At 42.8% G+C, this 19895-nt stretch overlaps 1 protein-coding gene across 7 annotated transcripts in view; it reads left to right on the forward strand.

Moving 5' to 3' along the window:
* The window catches only part of LOC114590919 (cation channel sperm-associated auxiliary subunit beta-like), a 45760-nt gene extending 26480 nt beyond the window's left edge, over nucleotides 1-19280 (forward strand). For 6 of the 7 annotated variants that reach the window (XM_077924690.1, XM_077924703.1, XM_077924699.1 and 3 more), the window contains 12 exons: nucleotides 610-761; nucleotides 2510-2652; nucleotides 3544-3740; nucleotides 4656-4982; nucleotides 5379-5518; nucleotides 8365-8571; nucleotides 10091-10201; nucleotides 11612-11722; nucleotides 13413-13551; nucleotides 14407-14507; nucleotides 16828-16902; nucleotides 18786-19280. In XM_077924690.1, coding sequence (XP_077780816.1) covers nucleotides 610-761; nucleotides 2510-2652; nucleotides 3544-3740; nucleotides 4656-4982; nucleotides 5379-5518; nucleotides 8365-8571; nucleotides 10091-10201; nucleotides 11612-11722; nucleotides 13413-13551; nucleotides 14407-14507; nucleotides 16828-16902; nucleotides 18786-19007 — 1925 coding nt within the window. In that variant the 3' untranslated portion in view covers nucleotides 19008-19280. The remainder of the gene's footprint in view (nucleotides 1-609; nucleotides 762-2509; nucleotides 2653-3543; nucleotides 3741-4655; nucleotides 4983-5378; nucleotides 5519-8364; nucleotides 8572-10090; nucleotides 10202-11611; nucleotides 11723-13412; nucleotides 13552-14406; nucleotides 14508-16827; nucleotides 16903-18785) is intronic. The other variant, XM_077924693.1, reaches the window with a different exon arrangement.
* The last annotated feature ends 615 nt before the right edge of the window (nucleotides 19281-19895 follow it).

A 19895-nucleotide genomic window follows, 5' to 3' on the forward strand; every position in this document is an offset into this window, starting at 1 on the left:
TCAAATATGAGATTAGGCCAAGAAACCAGGTCCCCCAACCTATGTGTTCTCATAGCTAGGTAAGGAGAAACAAGTGGAAGCACCTGATGCACCTAAGGAATTCACTCTCTGCTGGGCAGAACCAGGGAGCCCTAAGGGTGCCCAAACCAAGAACCATGTAGATTAGAGACATGGATTCACTGCATCTTCTATGACTTCTATCTTAAGTGAGATTGCAGGAATTTGGGTGACCAACAGCAAAGGCTATTATCTTGTCTACCCCCACCTTCCAAAACCCTCCATCGCAGACCAATCCATTTAGACCATGAGGCACAAGGAGCTGCTTCCAAAAAGGAACAGCACCTCCTTGCATGCTTCAAAGTATTTGACCACATATGACCTTGTTAGATCCTGGCCGTTAGGAACTATTGTCTGAAGTTGCATAATTTAGATATACTTTATCCTCATCAAAACGATCTATTTCCTCATTGCATTGATTAAATATGGGTTGGAAGAGCTGTTGATCTCTCCAAATATTCACAGAAACCTATTGTTCTAGAATAAACTCATGCTTCCTATAATAATAAGATTTGATGCATGCCCATTATTTATATTTCCCCTTTTCTGTAGGTTTACTGAGATATGCCAAGGTTTTCGCCCCGGCAAAGGGTATCTTCAACATGTACTTTGACCACCTGGGAATATTAAATCATATTTCTCTGAATGATACAGTTGACTCATTTGTAAAAGAGACGAGTGTGGATGTGGACACTTTATTGAAGGTTAAGTATGCTTTTGATGCGTGAATGAAAAATGTCTATAAGATTGTAATAATTGTTGTTCTTGTTAAGGACAAACCTTCACTCTTCCAACATGTCAAAGTAGGAAGCTAGTGCTAGAATTGACACTGGAGTCATTAATCCAGCATTTTTTCACCACTATCCAGATATCCTTATAATAGATTTAATTCTTTTTTAAAAAAAATTAAAAGTTGATTTCAGAAAAGCCACCATTATAATGGGTTACAGCAGGAAAGACAATTCTGTGGTTCCTGAAAAAAATAGCTGCTCACTGCTTTCGGGGGGGGGCGACGTTTGCGGTTCTCGAGCTCTGGCCTCACGTGCTCCAGTCATTGCAGGAAATCTCTCCCCAGTCCCAGGAACCCTGATCGATTCCCTGCCAAGAAGGACCAATAAAGCTGGCAGTCTGGGCATTGGCTATTGCTCCTGCCTGGCCAGGCAGCAACAACTTGAAAGGCGGTGGGCCTCAGCGGCGCAGTCGGGTCCCAATAGCTCAATCCGAACCATATTTCCTGTATATGTGCCCTATATGCCGAGGGATTGCATTAATGAAACTTCCAGAAAACCATTGAGTTTGCCCCACCCCCTTAGCACAGGCAAAGTCACATAATGCTTCAACTAAGTTGCCACCTTCAACTCCTTCACTTCTTTCAAGTGGGACTTGAAAGTGCTTAGCTTTAACTGACTCCTACCATTATCTTCAGGACCCTGAGCAAATACTGATTTTTTAAAACATAGTCTTGTACTCATTAGAAATTTAAGAGAAACTAGGGAGAAATTTTGTAATATCAGTATTATTTTTTGATTACTGCAGCTATGTCTGTGCTGCTTAATTACCAGTTTCATCATTATCAAACCTTTTATTGGCATCACATACCAACATCCATAGCAATCAATACAGAATTCCGCTTTCCCAGTGACACAAAACATTTGTCAAATGAACGAGACAAAGCAATCTAACATTACATCTCTAGTTCTCCAGGGAGATCAGACGTCTGCAATGTGTTTCAATGACAAAAAACCAGATAAAGATATTTAGCCACTAACTTGGTGAGCTCCTGATTGTTCCCCAATAATAGAAAATGTATGACCTCTAACTCTGGTTTCCATTTCGGGATGCAGTTGATCTAGGAACTGCAGGCGGAGATCAACATATAGTTTACATTTAAGAACAAGTTGCTGTCCCTTTATGTTAAACCGTTGTAGTCCTGGGGAAAGAAAGGGATCTAGCAAAACTTCACTAAGGAGAGGATCTTTATCTGTTGTGAGGCAGATGTTTAACCAGCATGTAAGAAATCTCGCCCAGGCTGCAGTCTCTACCTTGTGTTGACCTCCTCTAGACACAAGCTGCCTGCACTCATTCTACTGGCTGGGTAAACCCTGGCAGCCAGACTGGAATTCAGTAGAGCAATTGAGCTATAACTTTGACGTTGAAGACCTTGAGGGCAGAGGGGATATGTGAATTACCTCTTGTTATAAAGAAACGCAGTTTCTAAGCAATTTCTCTTCTGATTGCTATTATAAATTAAATTATCTTTTTTTAAATTCCTATTTATTCCTAAAATTGTTTAGCAAGTTTTGTATCTATAAACGCATGAATATATATATATATATATATATATATATATATATATATATATATATCTACGAAAAATCTACGAAAGCATATATATATATATATATATATATATATATATATATATATATATAATTTTCTCACTTTGTTCCAGGATATTGACTTAGGTTTTGAATTTCCTTTGGCTGTACAGTATATCACTGAAGAGCAGATGTTACTTTTAAACCATGAGCCACTGATAGCAACAAAACGTGAGAGATTCAGTAATCTGCAAAGAGGCAAAAGATTAGATTATGAGTAAATATCAATAACAGCATATGTTTTGTTAACAAGCAATGTCTTGTTCTGTTGGGTTTTTCTTTTTAATGTACCCTGCTATTTTACAGAATATAGCAAAATAGCATCTCTCTAATTTGGTTAAATTGTTCAGAGGGTTGCCACTTTCTTGTTCTGCCTGCTCTTAGAACCACTTTGTACTAACATTTGCAACGTATACCGTGTAATACAAGTTTCAAACAAAACTTGTAGGCTTCAAAAATATATCAGTAGGTGATGTGTGTGTCGTAGGAAATTGGAAATGGTTTCTGCAGTGTGTATGATGATGACATGGTTTCCCATGACTTCATCATCGGGGGGGGGGGATGGGGACCCACCACCACATTTAGGAGCAAAGGCTGCTGGAATCTGCTGTCTTCCAGGGATGTGATATTGCTGGAGCCAGAAGGAATAGGTTCAGATAATATGGGCCATGAAATATTGTACCTACTGGGTGTACCTAGCTTGGAGATTAAGGGGTATTTTCGTGTGATTTGATTTAATATTTGTATTCTGCTTTCCCCACAACAACTGTTGAGCTCAAAGTGGCTCACAGTAACAATAATACCATTACAAGTTAACAGACATTGTGATCATGGTAGTAAATTCAAAGCACAGGAGAATATAAACCTAAAGACAAATTCATCAAAAAATTGCTACAATTCAATACAAAATCATAGTGATTCAAAAGATCAGAAATAGCTGCTGAACAGCAGCCCTGTGCCAGCTGACATGCTTGAAACCATAATTTTCTCTTAGCACTATTTTCCAGCAAGGGAATCTTAGGAACTAGTCGAAATTCGTTAAAATTCATTAGATGTGTGATCTGACATCATCAAGGTGGTATTAAATGTATGCTTCTTTTTAATTTAGGCCAGGAGGATCGTGTATAATCAGAGAGGTTTTTAGGACACCAGCTCCTCCGGGCTTTATATCATCTGTACTGGTAGATGTTCTTGATCGGTTTCCTGTTGAATCTAAACTTGATAGCCCTTGTACAGCAAATACTTTAAGAGTTTTGCCCCCTACAGGGAGCAGTATATCATACAGGCTTCAGCTGACTTCTCCAGGTTTGTGCACCACCTGATAATGAAAAGTTTTTGGAAGGAGGGTCTTTGGCTTATGCTAATCACACTTAAGTGGGGAAATATATAGGAAAAGAATTGTAGGGAATACTATTCATCTAAGATAGGTTGCATGGTGGTGGCCCCTGCCCAGCATTTCCTAATTTCCTATGTGGCCTCTTTTATATGTTCCTCGCCATCCAGTCATTTTTATTTCTACTATATCCCCTTCCTAAACCAACAGCCAGCCAATCAGTCTCCAACTATGTGTAAATTCATAATTTTCTTATGGAGACAAAATGGCAAAATGAAGGAAGGATATGGACGGTGTATCCCAGAAAAGTAAGGTAAGGAGTTAATCTGGTAGCCCCATAAAAAGAAGAGAAAGAGCCCCCAATTTCCAGCCTGTGAATGAAGCATGGGATTTCAGCCTTCACTTGACACTGCCTGCATTTCTGAGGTTTCTAGCAAAATAAAAAGTTTTATGAGCTGTGGGAGTTACAGGGCTGCTGTTGACTAGGAGAGCCACACAGGTAGTGGCAGTCTGTCAAAAATTAAGAATCTAAACTTTATATCAAAGAAGCCATAGCTTCAGGTCAGTTTATCTTTTGTGTAAAAAGGTAAAGGTAAAGGTACCCCTGCCCGTACTGGCCAGTCTTGCCAGACTCTAGGGTTGTGCGCTCATCTCACTCTATAGGCCGGGAGCCAGCGCTGTCCTTAGACACTTCCGGGTCACGTGGCCAGCGTGACAAGCTGCATCTGGCGAGCCAGCGCAGCACACGGAACGCCGTTTACCTTCCCACTAGTAAGCGGTCCCTATTTATCTACTTGCACCCGGGGGTGCTTTCGAACTGACAACAACAAAGGGAAATGCAGCTTCTGCACATTGAATGATGTTTTCATTATTTTCTTGTTTTCCAGGTGTGAATATATTTAAACCAACCGATCTTGAGAAAACAGTGGTGATTCCAGGCAGTAGCAGTTTCTTCATTGTTCAAGTTGTGGATGACCAAAATGCTTTAGGAGATGCTACCATGCCTAATAGGTTGCTTTTAAATACAGACATTCCACCTGGGAGGTGGTTCTTGTATGACTTTGGCACTGTAAATAAAAGAAAATGGAAAATTGTTGTTGACATATGTAGATATACAATACAACAGTTTGATGACCTACCACGCCATGCCATTAAATACTTGGATATTGGGTCAAAGCTGGAATTGAAATTCAGAGTGACTCCAATTAATGTAGGTAAGACTGCATATATTTCTTGTCTCTCTACTCTATGTATTCTCTATAAAATGTCTGAAAGTGTTTGAAATCATATGAAAGCAAACTCTTTATAAGTTATGATCCTCACTCTAATAATTTAACTGATATTCAAGAAAATGTATTTTACATATATTTTTATCCTATTGACTCCCATCCTGCCTACAGATCTTTCATATGGATTTCTCATTTTGATGTGCATTTGTACACAGATGTATATGAAATAAGGGTACACTGGAATCAGCCAAAATCCTCAAGTATTTTTCAACCCAACTGCAGTCTCAGAGTGGAGCTAAGTTTTGCCTTTTGTGTGAGGTTGTTCTACAGGAAAGAAATATTGGAAATAAACATCATTCTCATTGTTGTTTCCTTCCACAGCGTATAATGTGTTTCATAATAGGCTAATTCACATTGTAATTGGAAGGCCTTCTCTACTGGATGTGAGAACAAAAACTTATTATGACGACAACAATAGCAATTTAATCGATATCACTGTTCATAGTAGATTTTTTGAAAAGGTAAAATGCGGACAGCTCTTTTCAGAGTACCTTGATAAAGTACACGCAGCTTTAATGTGCATTCAGACTCCAAAAAACTATGTTAGCAATCTTCTCCTGTGTTTTTGTACAAAACAAACTTATGTTGGTTTTAGACCAGTTTAGGCTATGGCTTTCCTCACAGAACCCTAGAAATTGTAGAGTAATGAGACTTGGTTGCTAGATGTGTTGGGAATTGGTTGCAGATGTTAGTAGGTGTGGCGGTGAGCTGGCAGGGATGGGCCAGCTTATGTGCTGGGAAAAGGCATTGGGTTGGATACTTAGTGTAACCTGGGGGTGAGAGGGAGCCTCTCCTGTTGGACATGTAAAAATCTCAGGGTACCCTGGTAAAGGCGTCTGGGTTGAAATCCGAAGGTCCAGATGACGTGAGGTGGGGGTGATGGGCCAAGGTCTTCCGTTCAGTGGCCAGGGGCTGTCAGCTTAGTTTACCAGCATCTTGAGGGGACCCTTAACCCAGGACTGACATTGTGAATAATCATCCAGCAGTCAGGTAGGATGATTTGGGATACACACCCAATGCCTAAGCCAAAACCTCATGGCCAATTTATTTCCAAGTTCTTCTCATGTCGTTTTTGTTGCTTACTTCCCAGTTCCCAAGGCACACTGCGCACGGGCCTGCAATCCCCCTCCCACAAGCACAAGCACATTTTAAAAGCTATAAAATGTTAATCAGCCAAACGCCTGAGAAACATTTTCACCTGGCAACTAAAGATATGCAATGAAGGCACCAGGGAAGCCTCCCTAGGGGAGCGTTCCACAAATGGGGAGCTACCACAGAAAAGGCCCGCTTTTGCGATGGCACCCTCCAGACCTCTTGTAGAGAAGGCACATGCAGAAGGGCCTCAGGTAATGACTGCAGGGTCCTGGTTGGTTTTTATAGGGCGAGATGGTCCTTGAGGTATTATAGTCCTGAGCCGTTTAAGGCTTCATAGGTCAAAGCAGCACTAATTGGCAGCCTTTGGGGGGAACGCAACACTGATACAAAAACCAGCCACTCATAGTGTTACACTCCTTTTAATAGCCCTCTCCCTACCCCTAATCACCTTCAGGCACCAGTTTAGCACAGACACAGCTATATGGTATAAGACTACACTACAAGGTTTACTGAAAGCAATGGGATGCAAGTTATTAATGACTACAGTGCAATTGTATCTTACACAGGCATTCCGTTCAAAGCAGTCTGCATATCTGCAAAAATGTGTATTCTCAAATCATTGGAACTGGACCCCTTCATGAGCATCCTGGGACTCCAGAAGCCCTGAAGTGCTCTTGCGAGATCTCACAGGTCCATCCAAGTTCTCTTAAAATCTCTCAGGAGCACCCCAGACCAGTGATGCAGATAGGCAAAGCATGGCAGAGATAGCTTAAAAGTTCTTTTTTGCATCAGATTTTCCTGGTGCAAAAATAGCTTTTAAGCTGTCTGCCTTGCTTCTCAAGCAAGGTGCTCGCCTCCTGCCAGCTCCTTATTCAACTTGCAAGATTTCAACCAGCCAGACTTCAACTGCGTATGGTTGAAATCAGGCAAGTTAAATGCATGTATGATGTGGTCGTACTGTAGGTCTATTGTTATGAATGGGGCCTAGTCCCACCTATCTGGATAGCTCAGTTGGTTAGACCATAGTGCTGATAACACCAAGGTTGCAGGTTCAATCCCTGCATGGACCAGCTGCATATTCCTGCATTGCAGAGGGTTGGACTAGATGATCCTCAAGGTCGCTTCCAACTCTACAGTTCTATGATTCTATGATTCTATCTTTACCTGATGTGTGACCCTTGTCTTTATATGGATATATTGTTGTCATACGTTTGTTTTGGAGTATTAGATTAATAATATTTATTATTCCTGTTTGAGAAACATTTGTCATATGATAATTCTTAAAACTATTCCAATGGAAGACAGAATTTGGATTTCTTCTAGTACGTACCATGCACACATGCTGTGCTGGCGAAATGAATGCAAATGCCTTACGTCAACAGCCATGCTTGCATGGATAAGGCTCTATGGTAGGGGTCAGCAAACTTTTTTACCAGTGGGCTGGTTCACTGTCCCTTTAATCTTCTGGCAGGCTGGACCACACACACCAGCAGAGGGGGCTTCTCTCTCCCCCCCCAGCCCCTCCCTCCCCGATTTCCTACCTCCTCTGGCGGTGGTTGGGAGCCGGCAGCGGTGGCGGCAGTTCTCGCTTCTGGAAGAGCTTTCCCAGGCGCCAGGCACAGGGCCAGCAGGCATGCCAAGCTCTAGCCGAAGCCCTGCGATGAGCCCATGGGCCTCTCTGTCCATGGCTGCCTCGCTGGCCAATCCGAAGCCTCACCGCCCACGAGCTGAGGAAACCTGGCACGGCTTTGAATTGGCCAGCGTTGCTGCCTGCCCAGAGGCGTCTGCGGCTTAGAATTGGCTGTGGGAGCTTCCTGAAGCCAATCCATAGCCACCCACACGCCCATCATGGAAGTCAGTCCCCGCGTGGTGAGATATCAGTTTAGCACGGGGACTGACCGAGTGGGCAGCAGAGTCCTTGGGCTGGATTAAAGAGCCCCTTGGGCCTTATCTGACCCACAGGCCTTAGTTTGCCAACCCCTGCTCTTTGAGTGCGTTATAAACATGCAACACCAGATGGTGCTGGGGGGAAAACACAAAATTCTTTGCGATTTTCCATAGTGTTTGTTTTCTTTTGTTATAACGATTTAATTTCTGACTTATTTATAGTGGGTTTCCCCCCGTGTGTAGATCCATCCCATGATGGGAAGCTAATTATATTCATCTATGTTGGAGACCAAGTAATGTTATGCTTTTTCATAAACATCCCTAGGGTAAAACCACCATAGCTGTGATCGCATTGGGATCTCTCCGATGTGAAGTGGTAACTCTTGTCTTAACGCTGAAGAATTCCTGCTCCTATCTTAAATCAATGCACTATGTTCTATCTGCTAAAACCTCTCCTTCGGACTGGCTAGTTGAGGATGTCAGCGCTGAACCAAATGGCTCAGCGATTGCCAGACTTTTAAAGCAGCTACCGGTAAGGATCCTAAATCCTACATTTTAGTTTAGAATTCTTTCGTACCCTTTCTTAAACTTTCTGAACAGGGGAAGGGCACAGATGTACCCATTGTTCTATGAAGCCCCGGGATACATTTTTCCAAAGCCCCACCCAGGCACAAGACTCCTGAGTTGGATGGATTTAAGTGTGGCCCATGAAACAGAGAGCAATGCTGAGGACATCACTACACTCTCTGGCATCTGTGTCAGTGAAGCAGACAGGTAAAAGCTAACTTTTCTTCTGATAGAAGGCAGGGTCAACATTTCCAACTGTCTTTTTTTAAAAAATCAATTTTTTAAATGTTTCATTAATAACAATCCTATGGAGGCCACATTAATTTGATGCCAAATCATGCCAAATCACAATACAATCAAAAGAGCCAACTAAACAGTTCTGAATTAAACATCCCGTGTTCTGGATATCAGGAGCTGATGTTATTCCTTGATCCTGCACCAATTCCGATCTTAATCATCTCCAGATCAAAATCTTGGCACTCAGTGGCTGATTCATTTCGCAGGTTACCATTCTCTTTCTTCCAAAACACGTCTGTTTCTTAAGTCCGAAATTCAGATACATCTTAACAGAAACAGAGATACCTCCGCTCATGGCGACTGCATCGGGGAGTTTCCAATACGTGCAGTGCTATGCCCTCTGCGTCCCTTCATTACGTCTGGGCTGCAGAGCTCTTCTCAGGATATTTGAATCAGAAGCCCTTTTATTTCCTTTCCCCCCTTTCTTTTCTTTTCCCACTCTTTTATTATTTTCATCTTCATGTTTTTTCCCTGCCTTCCTTTGGTCCTGCTTCTGGTGGTGTTGTTTTTATGTCCTCTGCTCTGGGTCAATGAGGGGGTGTATGCACATGAAGGGGAGGGCTGGCTGGTGAAGGACCCTGTGTGAGAGGCAGGGAAGGGAAGGTCTCCCAGGGTGGGAGGCTGGAAGAAGGGAAGCTCCCAGGTGAGAACTGGGAGGAGCCACCCCCTTATGTGTGAGACACGGCTTGAGATCTACCTTTGAGAGAGGATTGCATCTCTCTTTCTCTTTCTGTTTTCATTTAGATTAGTTTGCTTTTTAAATTTGTTCTTTTATCTGTATTAATAAAGCCTTAATAAAAGTTTATTTTTTTTTAAAAAAGAAAGCAATCTGTGCTGCTGGTAATAATTGTATGAATACAGGGTTGGGGAGATGACACAAAGGGGAAACCAGTCTTATTTTTCATCATATGATTTCCGTCTTTTTTCATTTACAAAGATTATCACACAAATAAATTTATACAACCAATTAAAAAACATAAAATCATTGACCCTTTCTGTGCTTATGTTTTATCTTTTATCACTGCATATCCAATTCATATCTATTTACTATTTGTCCTTTGTATTTTATTTAAATGATTTTCACTGCATGTTTTTATGTCAGTCCTGCTAACGATTTAAGTTGTTTGCAAAAATTCTTCAAATAATCAATAAATTTTCCCCATTAAAATGTGTTGTTTTTTGTACAGGTGAACTACAGGCCACCATCTGTTTTGGGAATTGCTGTTCCACTCACAGAAAACTTCTATAATGCTGACCCCAGCAAACCTAAACTGAGGGATTATTTTACAAATTCAAAAGTAAGTCTTCATAGCTACTCCTGTAAGAGCTTTGAGAATGCACATTTTTCAAAATTGCTATCCATTTTGCACTCCGTGCTGTTGCATGTTCTTTACATACATATACACGCATTAAGAAAAGAGATTTCTAATTAAGAGGAGAATATTGAAATTCAACTTCCAGATAAGCATTTCTATAGAGTTTGCCCCAGAACTTAGGCATCCTGCTTGCACATACTATAGACTCAACATCTGTCTGCTTCCCACTATAAATAGCTGGTTTTTGCATATTATTCTAAGAAAAATAACCTGAAAACTTGGGCTCGAATCCTTATGTTTTAACTTTATGGCTACCTCATATCACTTGCCAAATCTTTGCAGTAATAGGATAGATAGGATCAGAACATATGTTGACACAATTGCCCAACTACTTTCCACACACTCAAGGTAAATATACTTTAGGAGCAATGGGAACAATTTGAAGCACCCAGAGCAGCCAATATGAGCATTTCCTTTTTTTGCCCTGGCGAACTCTACTGTCTCACCCCGTTTTACAATCCTCCATGTTTTCCTGTTCTATCAACAAGAGGCAGTAGAGGATTGCATGCATAGCTCCTTTTGCACTATTCCATATATTCAAGATATTGATATTTTACATCTCATTAAAGACTCTCAAAGTCAACAGTATCAAGGCTGCTTAAGAATATGGAGAGTGTAGAGAAGAAAAAGGGAAAGGCTGAAAAGCAGGCAGAGAACTTCATCTGCAAAATCATTTGCTGTCACCCAAGAGCCCCAATGTCCATTCAGCTCATTTGTCTCTTGCTCAAGAGAATGCTTCTCTTCAACCCAACTGCTTATCATGCTTCCTGTTCACTAAGGAACAATAATTATTGCATAGTTCTCTTTGCCCTGACTCTTCCTTTCTTTCTGATAACCCTTTTCCACCAAATTTGAACACGCAGGGCTCTCCAGTCCACTGATAGTTGAAAAACTATAGTCTGATTCAGAGGTCAAATGATTTCAATTGCATATGTTGGTCTACTTTGTAAGCACAGTCAAGAATTGCCTTGATTATACCTTCTTTGGGACACGGGTGACACTGTGGTCTAAACCACAAAGCCCAGGGCTTGCCGGTCAGAAGGTCGGCGGTTCAAATCCCCACAACAGGGTGAGCTCCCATTGTTCGGTCCCAGCTCCTGCCCACCTAGCAGTTCGAAAGCACATCAAGTGCAAGCAGCGGGAAGGTAAACAGCATTTCTGTGTGCTGCTCTGGTTCGCCAGAAGTGGCTTTGTCATTCTGGCCTCATGACCTGGAAGCTGTCTGCAGACAAACCCTGGCTCACTCGGCCAGTAAAGCGAGAGGAGCGCCACAACCCCAGAGTCGTCCGTGACTGGACCTAACAGCCAGGGGTCCCTTTACTTTTCCAACAGAATTCTGGACGGTACAAGCAATGTGCTGGCAAGTCAAAGCGCTCCGAATGTGGATGTACAGAAAATATGAAGCTGTCCTTTTCTGTTGCCTTTTCTGATTGCAAGGAGAAGGTAAGGGCTATGCCTACATGTGCAGCTTTTTGTTTGTTATTCGGAGGAGATATGTAGTACAGTCATACCTCGGGTTGAATGTGCTTCAGGTTGAGCGCTTTCGGGTTGCACTCCGCTGCAACCCGGAAGTGACGGAGTGTTACTTCCGGGTTTTGCCGCTCGCGCATGCACAGACACTCATAATGACGTCACACGCATGCGCGGAAGTGGCAAAACGCGACCCGCACATGCGCAGCTGCGCCGTTGCATCTTACGTTCTATTCAGGATGCAAACGAGGCTCCAGAACGGATGCCGTTCGCATCTGGAGGTACCACTGTATCCTGGAACCATTACATCCAGTATGTAAAGTACCGGGTATATCAAAATAACAGTACGTTAAGAAACCTAAGAAGGCAAAAATACCCTTAGCTACTGCTGAGAAGATGACAATGTTGTGACAGGCAAATATCTTTGGGGAGGGAATTCCGCAAATGGGGCATCATAACCAATAAATCTTTTCTCTGGCTGCCTTCTGCCACACCTCAGATGGTGGGGACACCTGAAAGAGAATTTCTAAAGACTCCCATGGTTCTTCAAGGTGCTTGGGTCCCAAGCTGTATAGGGCTTTAAAGGCGAACTTAGAAATGGACTGGTAGCTAGTGAAGCCTTTTGAGCCACTCACAGTTACTAACTTAGCAGCTGTATTCTGCAGTAACTGCAATTTCTGAGCAGTCTCCAAAGGTAGCCCCAGATGCAACCCAATACAGTAGTCAATCCTTGTTTCCAGATAACTGTGGCCAGGCTATCGCTTTCCAGAAGAAGCTGCAGCTGGCACACCAGCCTAAATTAATGTGAAAGACATTCCTTCCCACAAAGGCTTATCTGGTTCTCCATTGACAAAGCTATATTTAGGAGTGTGCTCAATCTAAGAATTTAATCCTATAGAGCAGTGTTTCCCAACCTTTTCCCAACCATGGCCCTCTTCTGACCTTGTGTTCTTCCTGTGGCCCACCCCACATGGACGTAGCCAAGAGGGAGGCATTGGGGCAGCTGTCTTCCTATAAGTAAAAATCAATTAAAATCCATGCAGAGCCGGTGCAACGCTGCCGACGGGCCCTACGCTCATCGGCAACATCTGATGGCCCTGATCCACTAAGCGCTGAGGTGGAATGCACCCTGCACCTTGCAGAGTCAGGCCAGGCTGCCACCGAACCGAGCACTGGCAGCAACAACAAGCAACTCTGGCTCGCCCAGCCCTACCCATTGCCACCCCACCACCGCACTTAGCTGACCTGGGAGTTCTGGACTGCGGGCTCTACTGGTCAAAACGGGAGCCTCAGCGATTGCCCTCTCTTTCTGGAAACAAACCAGGACTGCTCCAAGAAAACACACGTGGCAAAAAGGAACGTTAGGCCCTGCTGGGCTGCCTCCTTACCAGCTTGTGAAACGCTACTTTAGAAGGAGTGCAACCTTATGCATAACAGATTTAACAGATGTGCCACCTACCCACAGAATCTCAGACCTTCTGGGACTGATTTTCAGTCCATTGGATTTCATTCAGCTCATTACCAATTTGTAGGTCCAGCATCAGACTTCCTATTTAGCAGAACTAAACCAGATTATGTAAATACTTACATTTGTGTCATTCCATGTCTTTCCATGCAGGCATCATTTTAATGTCAGTGATTTCTATATATGTTTCATTGCCAGGCCCTGCGAATGAAATTCCCAGTATCAAGGCTTCCTCTTTATTTCACCATTGAGGATGAGGGTCGTTATGTAAATCTGACATCTCCTTATTTTATCACAATCATAGAAGTCAACAACAGAACCAACTGGAAAGTTTCAGGTAAGGAGCAGAAGAATCTTGGGATTCATCATTGTCTTTCAAATCAGAGAGGTTCTGTTGGAAATACTTGTCGTCAATGTATTTTCAGGCTCTCTTTCTTGCCCTATAGTAGGTGTGAGGAACCTTTGGTCCCCTGTATGTTGCTGAATTCCCATCATCCCTATCCATTGGCCATGCCTGCTGGGGCTGTTGCAAGTTCTAGTTCAGGGAAGACTTGATGTGGAAAGATTTGAATCTAGTCCAATTCTTTCTGCATGCCAAACCTATTACACCCACAGACCCTTAAGGCCTGAAACAAGCATAACACAACCCATTGGTTTACCATGGGTACACCCCTTCCCTCTAGCTGTTCTTCCTCCTCTAGTTCTCCTGCTAGCTTTTACCATGACTAATAGTTATGGTGGCACTTCGGCTATAACAAAGAGGAGTTCAGGTCAACCAACATTTCATATGAATGTTTGCCCACACCCCTCCTTTTTCACCCACTCGTGATAATTAATCACTGTTAGTGCTTTTTTCTGGGGGGATTCAGGGGTACGCATAACCCTAAACATTTTGTGAATCTAAGTTTGGCCTCATTGAGGGGCAGTATTTCAATATGAGTAGAAAAATGAGAGTACCCCTAAACTTTTTTTTAGAAAAAAAGCACTGCTGTTTGTTAACCTCTGGAAAGCTGCTGTAGAAGACCCTGTGCAGCTCTAATACATCATGGTGTGCCTCTGATACCTTTCTTACTTTTACATTTCATGAGACATAGATCTGGCTATTCATCTGTATTCAGGCCCTACTGAAATGTAAAGAAGAAGGAAGAAACTCAAACCTTCCACTCTGTGACTGTTTTAACTGTTTTTTCAGGTACCAATCAAACATCAAGTATGTTAAAAATGAAAAAATATTTGGAGCACAGACTCAAAACTGAACTATATAATCCAGATGGCCTATCTATAACGATAACTGTAAGTGCCAGAGAAAATACATACAGTGCTACCTCAGGTTACAAACACCTTGGGTTACAAACACTTTGGGTTACAGACTCCACTAACCTGGAAGTAGTACCTCGGGTTAAGAATTTTACCTGAGGATGAGAACAGAAATTGCATGCTGGTGGCGCAGCGGCAGTGGGAGGCCCCATTAGCTAAAGTGGTACCTCTGGTTGAGAACGGTTTCAGGTTAAGAACAGACCTCCGGAATGAATTAAGTTCGTAACCAGAGGTACCACTGTACTTTGAACGAAAAGACCAAACCTTAAACCCAAACTCTTCTTACCTTAAAATCTTTGTACCAGGGTGGTCCAACTTTTCAAACAAAGTGGGTCACAAGAGTACTCAAAACCTTTCAAGGTGCCCCAGTTTTCCTGCATCATCCCAGAATTTGAAGAAGCCATCCCAGCTTCTGATTTGATCCTAGAATGTCCCATTCACCCCCTCCAGTGCCACTGCTGACCCTGGGCAGGAGGATGCTGCACTTTCGCACAAGTCAGCATGGCACCAAAAGACATACGTCCTGATTTTCATCAGAGGAATGTTGGTGCCATGCTGACTTGTCGGTGACACGGAACCTGCGGGTCACACAAAGCCTTGTCATGTGGGCAGGTGGTGTGGTGTGGTGGAACAAGGCCTAAAATTGATGCACACCCCACCCCCCTGTGCTGCCTTCCCAAAGCTGGGTAATAAAGGCATCAGGCCTTGGGAAGGAGACAGGAGTGCTCTAGGATCCTGTCAGCCCTCACAGCTCCTTCCCAGCACTTACCCAACTTAGAGAAGGCAGCACGAGGGTTGGGGAGGGGGCATCAGGTGTTGCTGAGGGGTGGGGGGGAAAACCTTGAGGTCCACATGCAGCCCTTGGACCACATGTTGGGCCACTGTGCAATATACATTTGACATTGTGGTGCTGTGGTCTAGTTATCTCCCGCTTGGACTACTGCAATGCGCTCTACATGGGGCTACCTTTGAAGGTGACCCGGAAACTACAACTAATCCAAAATGCGGCCGCTAGACTGGTGACTGGGGGCAGCCACCAAGACCACATAACACCTGTCTTGAAAGACCTACATTGGCTCCCAGTACGTTTCCGAGCACAATTCAAAGTGATGGTGTTGACCTTTAAAGCCCTAAACAGCCTCAGCCCAGTATACCTGAAGGAGCATCTCCACCCCCATCGTTCTGCCCGGAAACTGAGATCCAGCGCCGAGGGCCTTCTGGCGGTTCCCTCATTGCGAGAAGCAAAGCTACAGGGAACCAGGCAGGGGGCCTTCTTGGTAGTGGCGCCCGCCCTGTGGAACGCCCTCCCATTAGATGTCAAAGCGATAAACAACTACCCGACATTCAGAAGACATCTTAAGGCAGCCCTGTTCAGGGAAGTTTTTAATGTGTGATTTTACGGTATTTTTGGTTTCTGTGGAAGCCGCCCAGAGTGGCTGGGGAAACCCAGCCAGATGGTCGGGGTACAAATAAATAATAATAATAATAATAATAATAATAATAATAATAATAATAATTACTGTGGTCTAAACCACTGAGCTTAAGGTCAGCGGTTTGAATCCCCGCAACGGGGTTCGGTACCTGTTCCTGCCAACCTAGCAGTTCGAAAGCACATCAAAGTGCAAGTAGATAAATAGGTACTGCTCTGGCAGGAAGGTAAACGGCATTTCCGTGCGCTGCTCTGGTTTGCCAGAAGTGGCTTAGTCATGCTGGCCATATGACCCGGAAGCTGTCTGTGGACAAACGCCGGCTCCCTCGGCCTATAGAGCGAGATGAACGCCACAACCCCAGAGTCGTCTGCGACTGGACCTAACGGTCAGGGGTACCTTTACCTTTTTAATTTGCATATTAATTCAAAATCTCAGAAATTTTCTGTTCCAAGGATATAACACAGTTGCTAGCAACACTGATTTTTAGGCTGTAGTTATACAAACAATTGAATGCATGTAAGGTGCTTTTCTCAATAAGCAGCTCCTGTCTGTTCTACGTGGTACTGCACATTATTTCTGTGAAACATTTCAAGTGAACATGAACACTTTATATTTCGGTTATAGCTTATGACATTTAAGAGAATCGATTTTTTAAAAAATGGAGCAGCAATATTGAGGCAATATTGCACCATGTGCCACATTGCAGTTCAGCCAGCCATATCTATATTTCTGTTCAGGTCATACAAAACACTTATTTTCTTTCAGCAACCAGATCACATTAATAGCCAAGGATTACAGTTTTAATTTAAAAAATGAAAACAAATGTTGCTGCATATTAGTAACAACTTTCCCCCCCTTTCCAACAGGGATCTGAGCTTTTCCATTTCAGGGTATCAACTATTCCTGGAGTCTCCTTTTGTAACTTATTTGACGAATTTCAGGTATTGTCACTAGCTCTTTTTTAAAAACAACAACAAACAAATTACACACAGAATGAATTAACAAACATAAAATAGGATACGAGATTGTACAAAATGTTCCCACATATTTAGCCCTTACTTCAGCACATTCCCAGAGAACAGCAGGAATTAGCGGGTGCAAGGGGGACTGGACTGGAGAAGGACACTTTAGGGAAACGCACAGAAGTGGAAGCTAAAGCAGACTGGAGCGCTTATATATATATTTATATATATATATATATATATATATATATATATATATATATATATCCTCATACAGGGTGTGTTTTTTAAAAGAGGCCCCGTGGAACATGTGTACTCTGTATCCACAGGGCCTCTTCTAAAGGACTCACCCTGTATATATGAATGACTTTCTGGATGCCAAGGCCCAGGTCTGAGGCAAGTACTCTTTAGTGAGAGAAGCCCAGCAGATATTTAAATAGCACAACTGTGACTTCAGTCATTGACTAAAAACACTGCAAGGCAGGAGTAGAATAGAATAGAATAGAATAGAATAGAATAGAATAGAATAGAATAGAATAGAATAGAATAGAATAGATTCTTTATTGTCATTACACAAGTGCAACATTGCACAAGTGCAACGAAATTGGATGCCATCCCTTAAAAACAACAAAAGCAAAACAACAACAACAACCAAACAAACCACATTCCAGCCACACCCACACCAACACCCATCAAACTCCCAGGTCACACTATCGAGTTACAGCATTCAAAAAGGCCACAGCTCTTGGATAGAAACTGTTTTTCAGTCTATTTGTCCTTGACTTGATGTTTCTATATCTCCTGCCAGAAGGCAGTAGTGCAAACAGACTGTGTCCCGGGTGAGTAGCCTCTTATCTCACAAAGGCTTTGAATGGTGCCTGAAGATTTTGCTTTGTCACTTCTGTTGTACAAGCTCTAGAAACTGTGTAGCGTTTTTTTAATTAAAGTTCAGAGTTTGGGCCATGTGCTGGCTCTGGCACAGCAATATGCCCCCTGCCCTCTTGGCAGGCCTGCCAGTGCCAAACATATGACCATGGAAAGGCTGCCATCTGAAACAAGAGCTGATAGAGTCACTTGGATAATCTGGGCCAGGTTAACTTTCTGCTCCAGCCTTTCCAATTTAATGCCTTCCAGGTGATTTGGGACTGCAAAGGGCTAATGGGGATGGGAGTCCCAAATGTCTGGGAACAGTGGCGTAGCGTGGGTTGTCAGCACCCGGGGCAAGGCAAATAATTTGCGCCCCCTAACCCATGGATTTGCGCCCCCTAACCCATGGATTTGCGCCCCCTAACCTGTGGATTTGCCCTAACCCCAGATGTTGCGCCCAGTGCTGCCGGGCCCCCCTGCACCCCCCCACGCTACGCCACTGTCTGGGAAGGCTAGTCTGCTCTGGCTGGCAGCACCTCTCCAATATTTCAGGGAGAGTTCCTTCCTAGCCATGCTACCCCAAATCTTTCTGAAGTAGAAATAGTAGTAGTAACTGAACCTTTGGCCTTTTGTAAGCAAAACGTGCTTTACCACTGAACTGTGAGCCTTCCCTCATAGAACTGATAGTCTGAGAATACAAGGAAAAACCTATGCTTAACAAAGAGAGCCATACTTTCTTAGCCCATACTTTTCTGGGTATTTTATTTTACGAGGTACAATATAATACAGTATCTTGCAACAAACCACATGCAATGCTTACCAAATTGCTTTCCCTATAAACTCAGATGACTGCTTCTCTTCCCCCACCACTCAGATTTGCATATGCCAGCTTTCGCTATCACTTAGACCAGTTTCACTATCTTGTTGTCAACAGGGTGAACAATAGTCAATCTAAAGGGAAGTGACTGTTGGAATTACAATATTTTCTGTTGCAGATTTATATTGACGATTCTCCACTGGCATTCCCAGGAAACTCTCTTATCACTTCAATGACGACTATTTTAATGGGAGGCATTATTTTTGTGGCATATATTCTGTATGTATTTGAAATTGAGATATGGAACTTCTTAAAAAGGAAACTAAGAAGAAATAAAGTGGCATCAAAACCCCCACCCAAGAGAGATTCAGTAAATTCTGGTGATTCTGCAGGAAGTTGACTGGCAATAGTAATAACGTTATAATAATGTGTTGGTTTTTAAGACCCCCTGTTGCTTTTATCAGTAACTATGTACCACAAATGTTAATGGTATTTTTTTGGAATGAACATATGTACAACTATTTCATCTTTAGCTGTAGTCTTTCTGTTTAGGAAAAATATTTTTGAAAAGATGTGAGGAATTTTCACTTGTTGTTCCTTAGGATGAAACACATTTAGTAGCTGCTTGTCATGAATTTTACTGAAGTTTATTGGGCAAGATTCCCCCCCCCCCTCCGAAAATGTCACTGAAGCAGCATACAATAAAATAGTTCTCATATTTAAAATACACTGCATTGCTAAATGTGTCTACTTACGCCTCTGTTTATTTTAATGTACAGGTTATTTCTGGAACTCTCTAGCTTTCTCCATAATCCAGCGCATGTTTGCAATTTGGTCTCTGGTTCCTCTGCCCCTTTGAAATCCAGCTTGCACTTCTGGGAGTTCTCGGTCCACATACTGCTTAAGCCTGTCTTGTAGAATTTTAAGCATAACCTTGCTAATGTGTGAAATGAGTGCAATTGTGTGCTAGTTGGAGCATTCTTTGGCACTGCCCTTCTTTGGGATTAGGATGTAGACTCACCTTCTCCAATCCTCTGGCCACTGCTGAGTTTTCCAGCATATTGAGTGTAGCACCTTAACAGCATCATCTTTTAAATTTTTAAGTAGTTCAGCTGGAATATCATCACTTCCACTGGCCTTGTTATTAGCAGTCCTTTCTAAGGCCCATTTGACTTCACTCTCCAGGATGTCTGGCTCAAGGTCAGCAACCAGACTGCCTGGGGTGTATGAGACATCCATATCTTTCTGGTATAATTCTTCTGTGTATTCTTGCCACCTCTTCTTGATG

This window comes from Podarcis muralis, chromosome 1, assembly GCF_964188315.1.
Source record: "Podarcis muralis chromosome 1, rPodMur119.hap1.1, whole genome shotgun sequence".
Lineage (NCBI taxonomy): Eukaryota > Metazoa > Chordata > Lepidosauria > Squamata > Lacertidae > Podarcis > Podarcis muralis.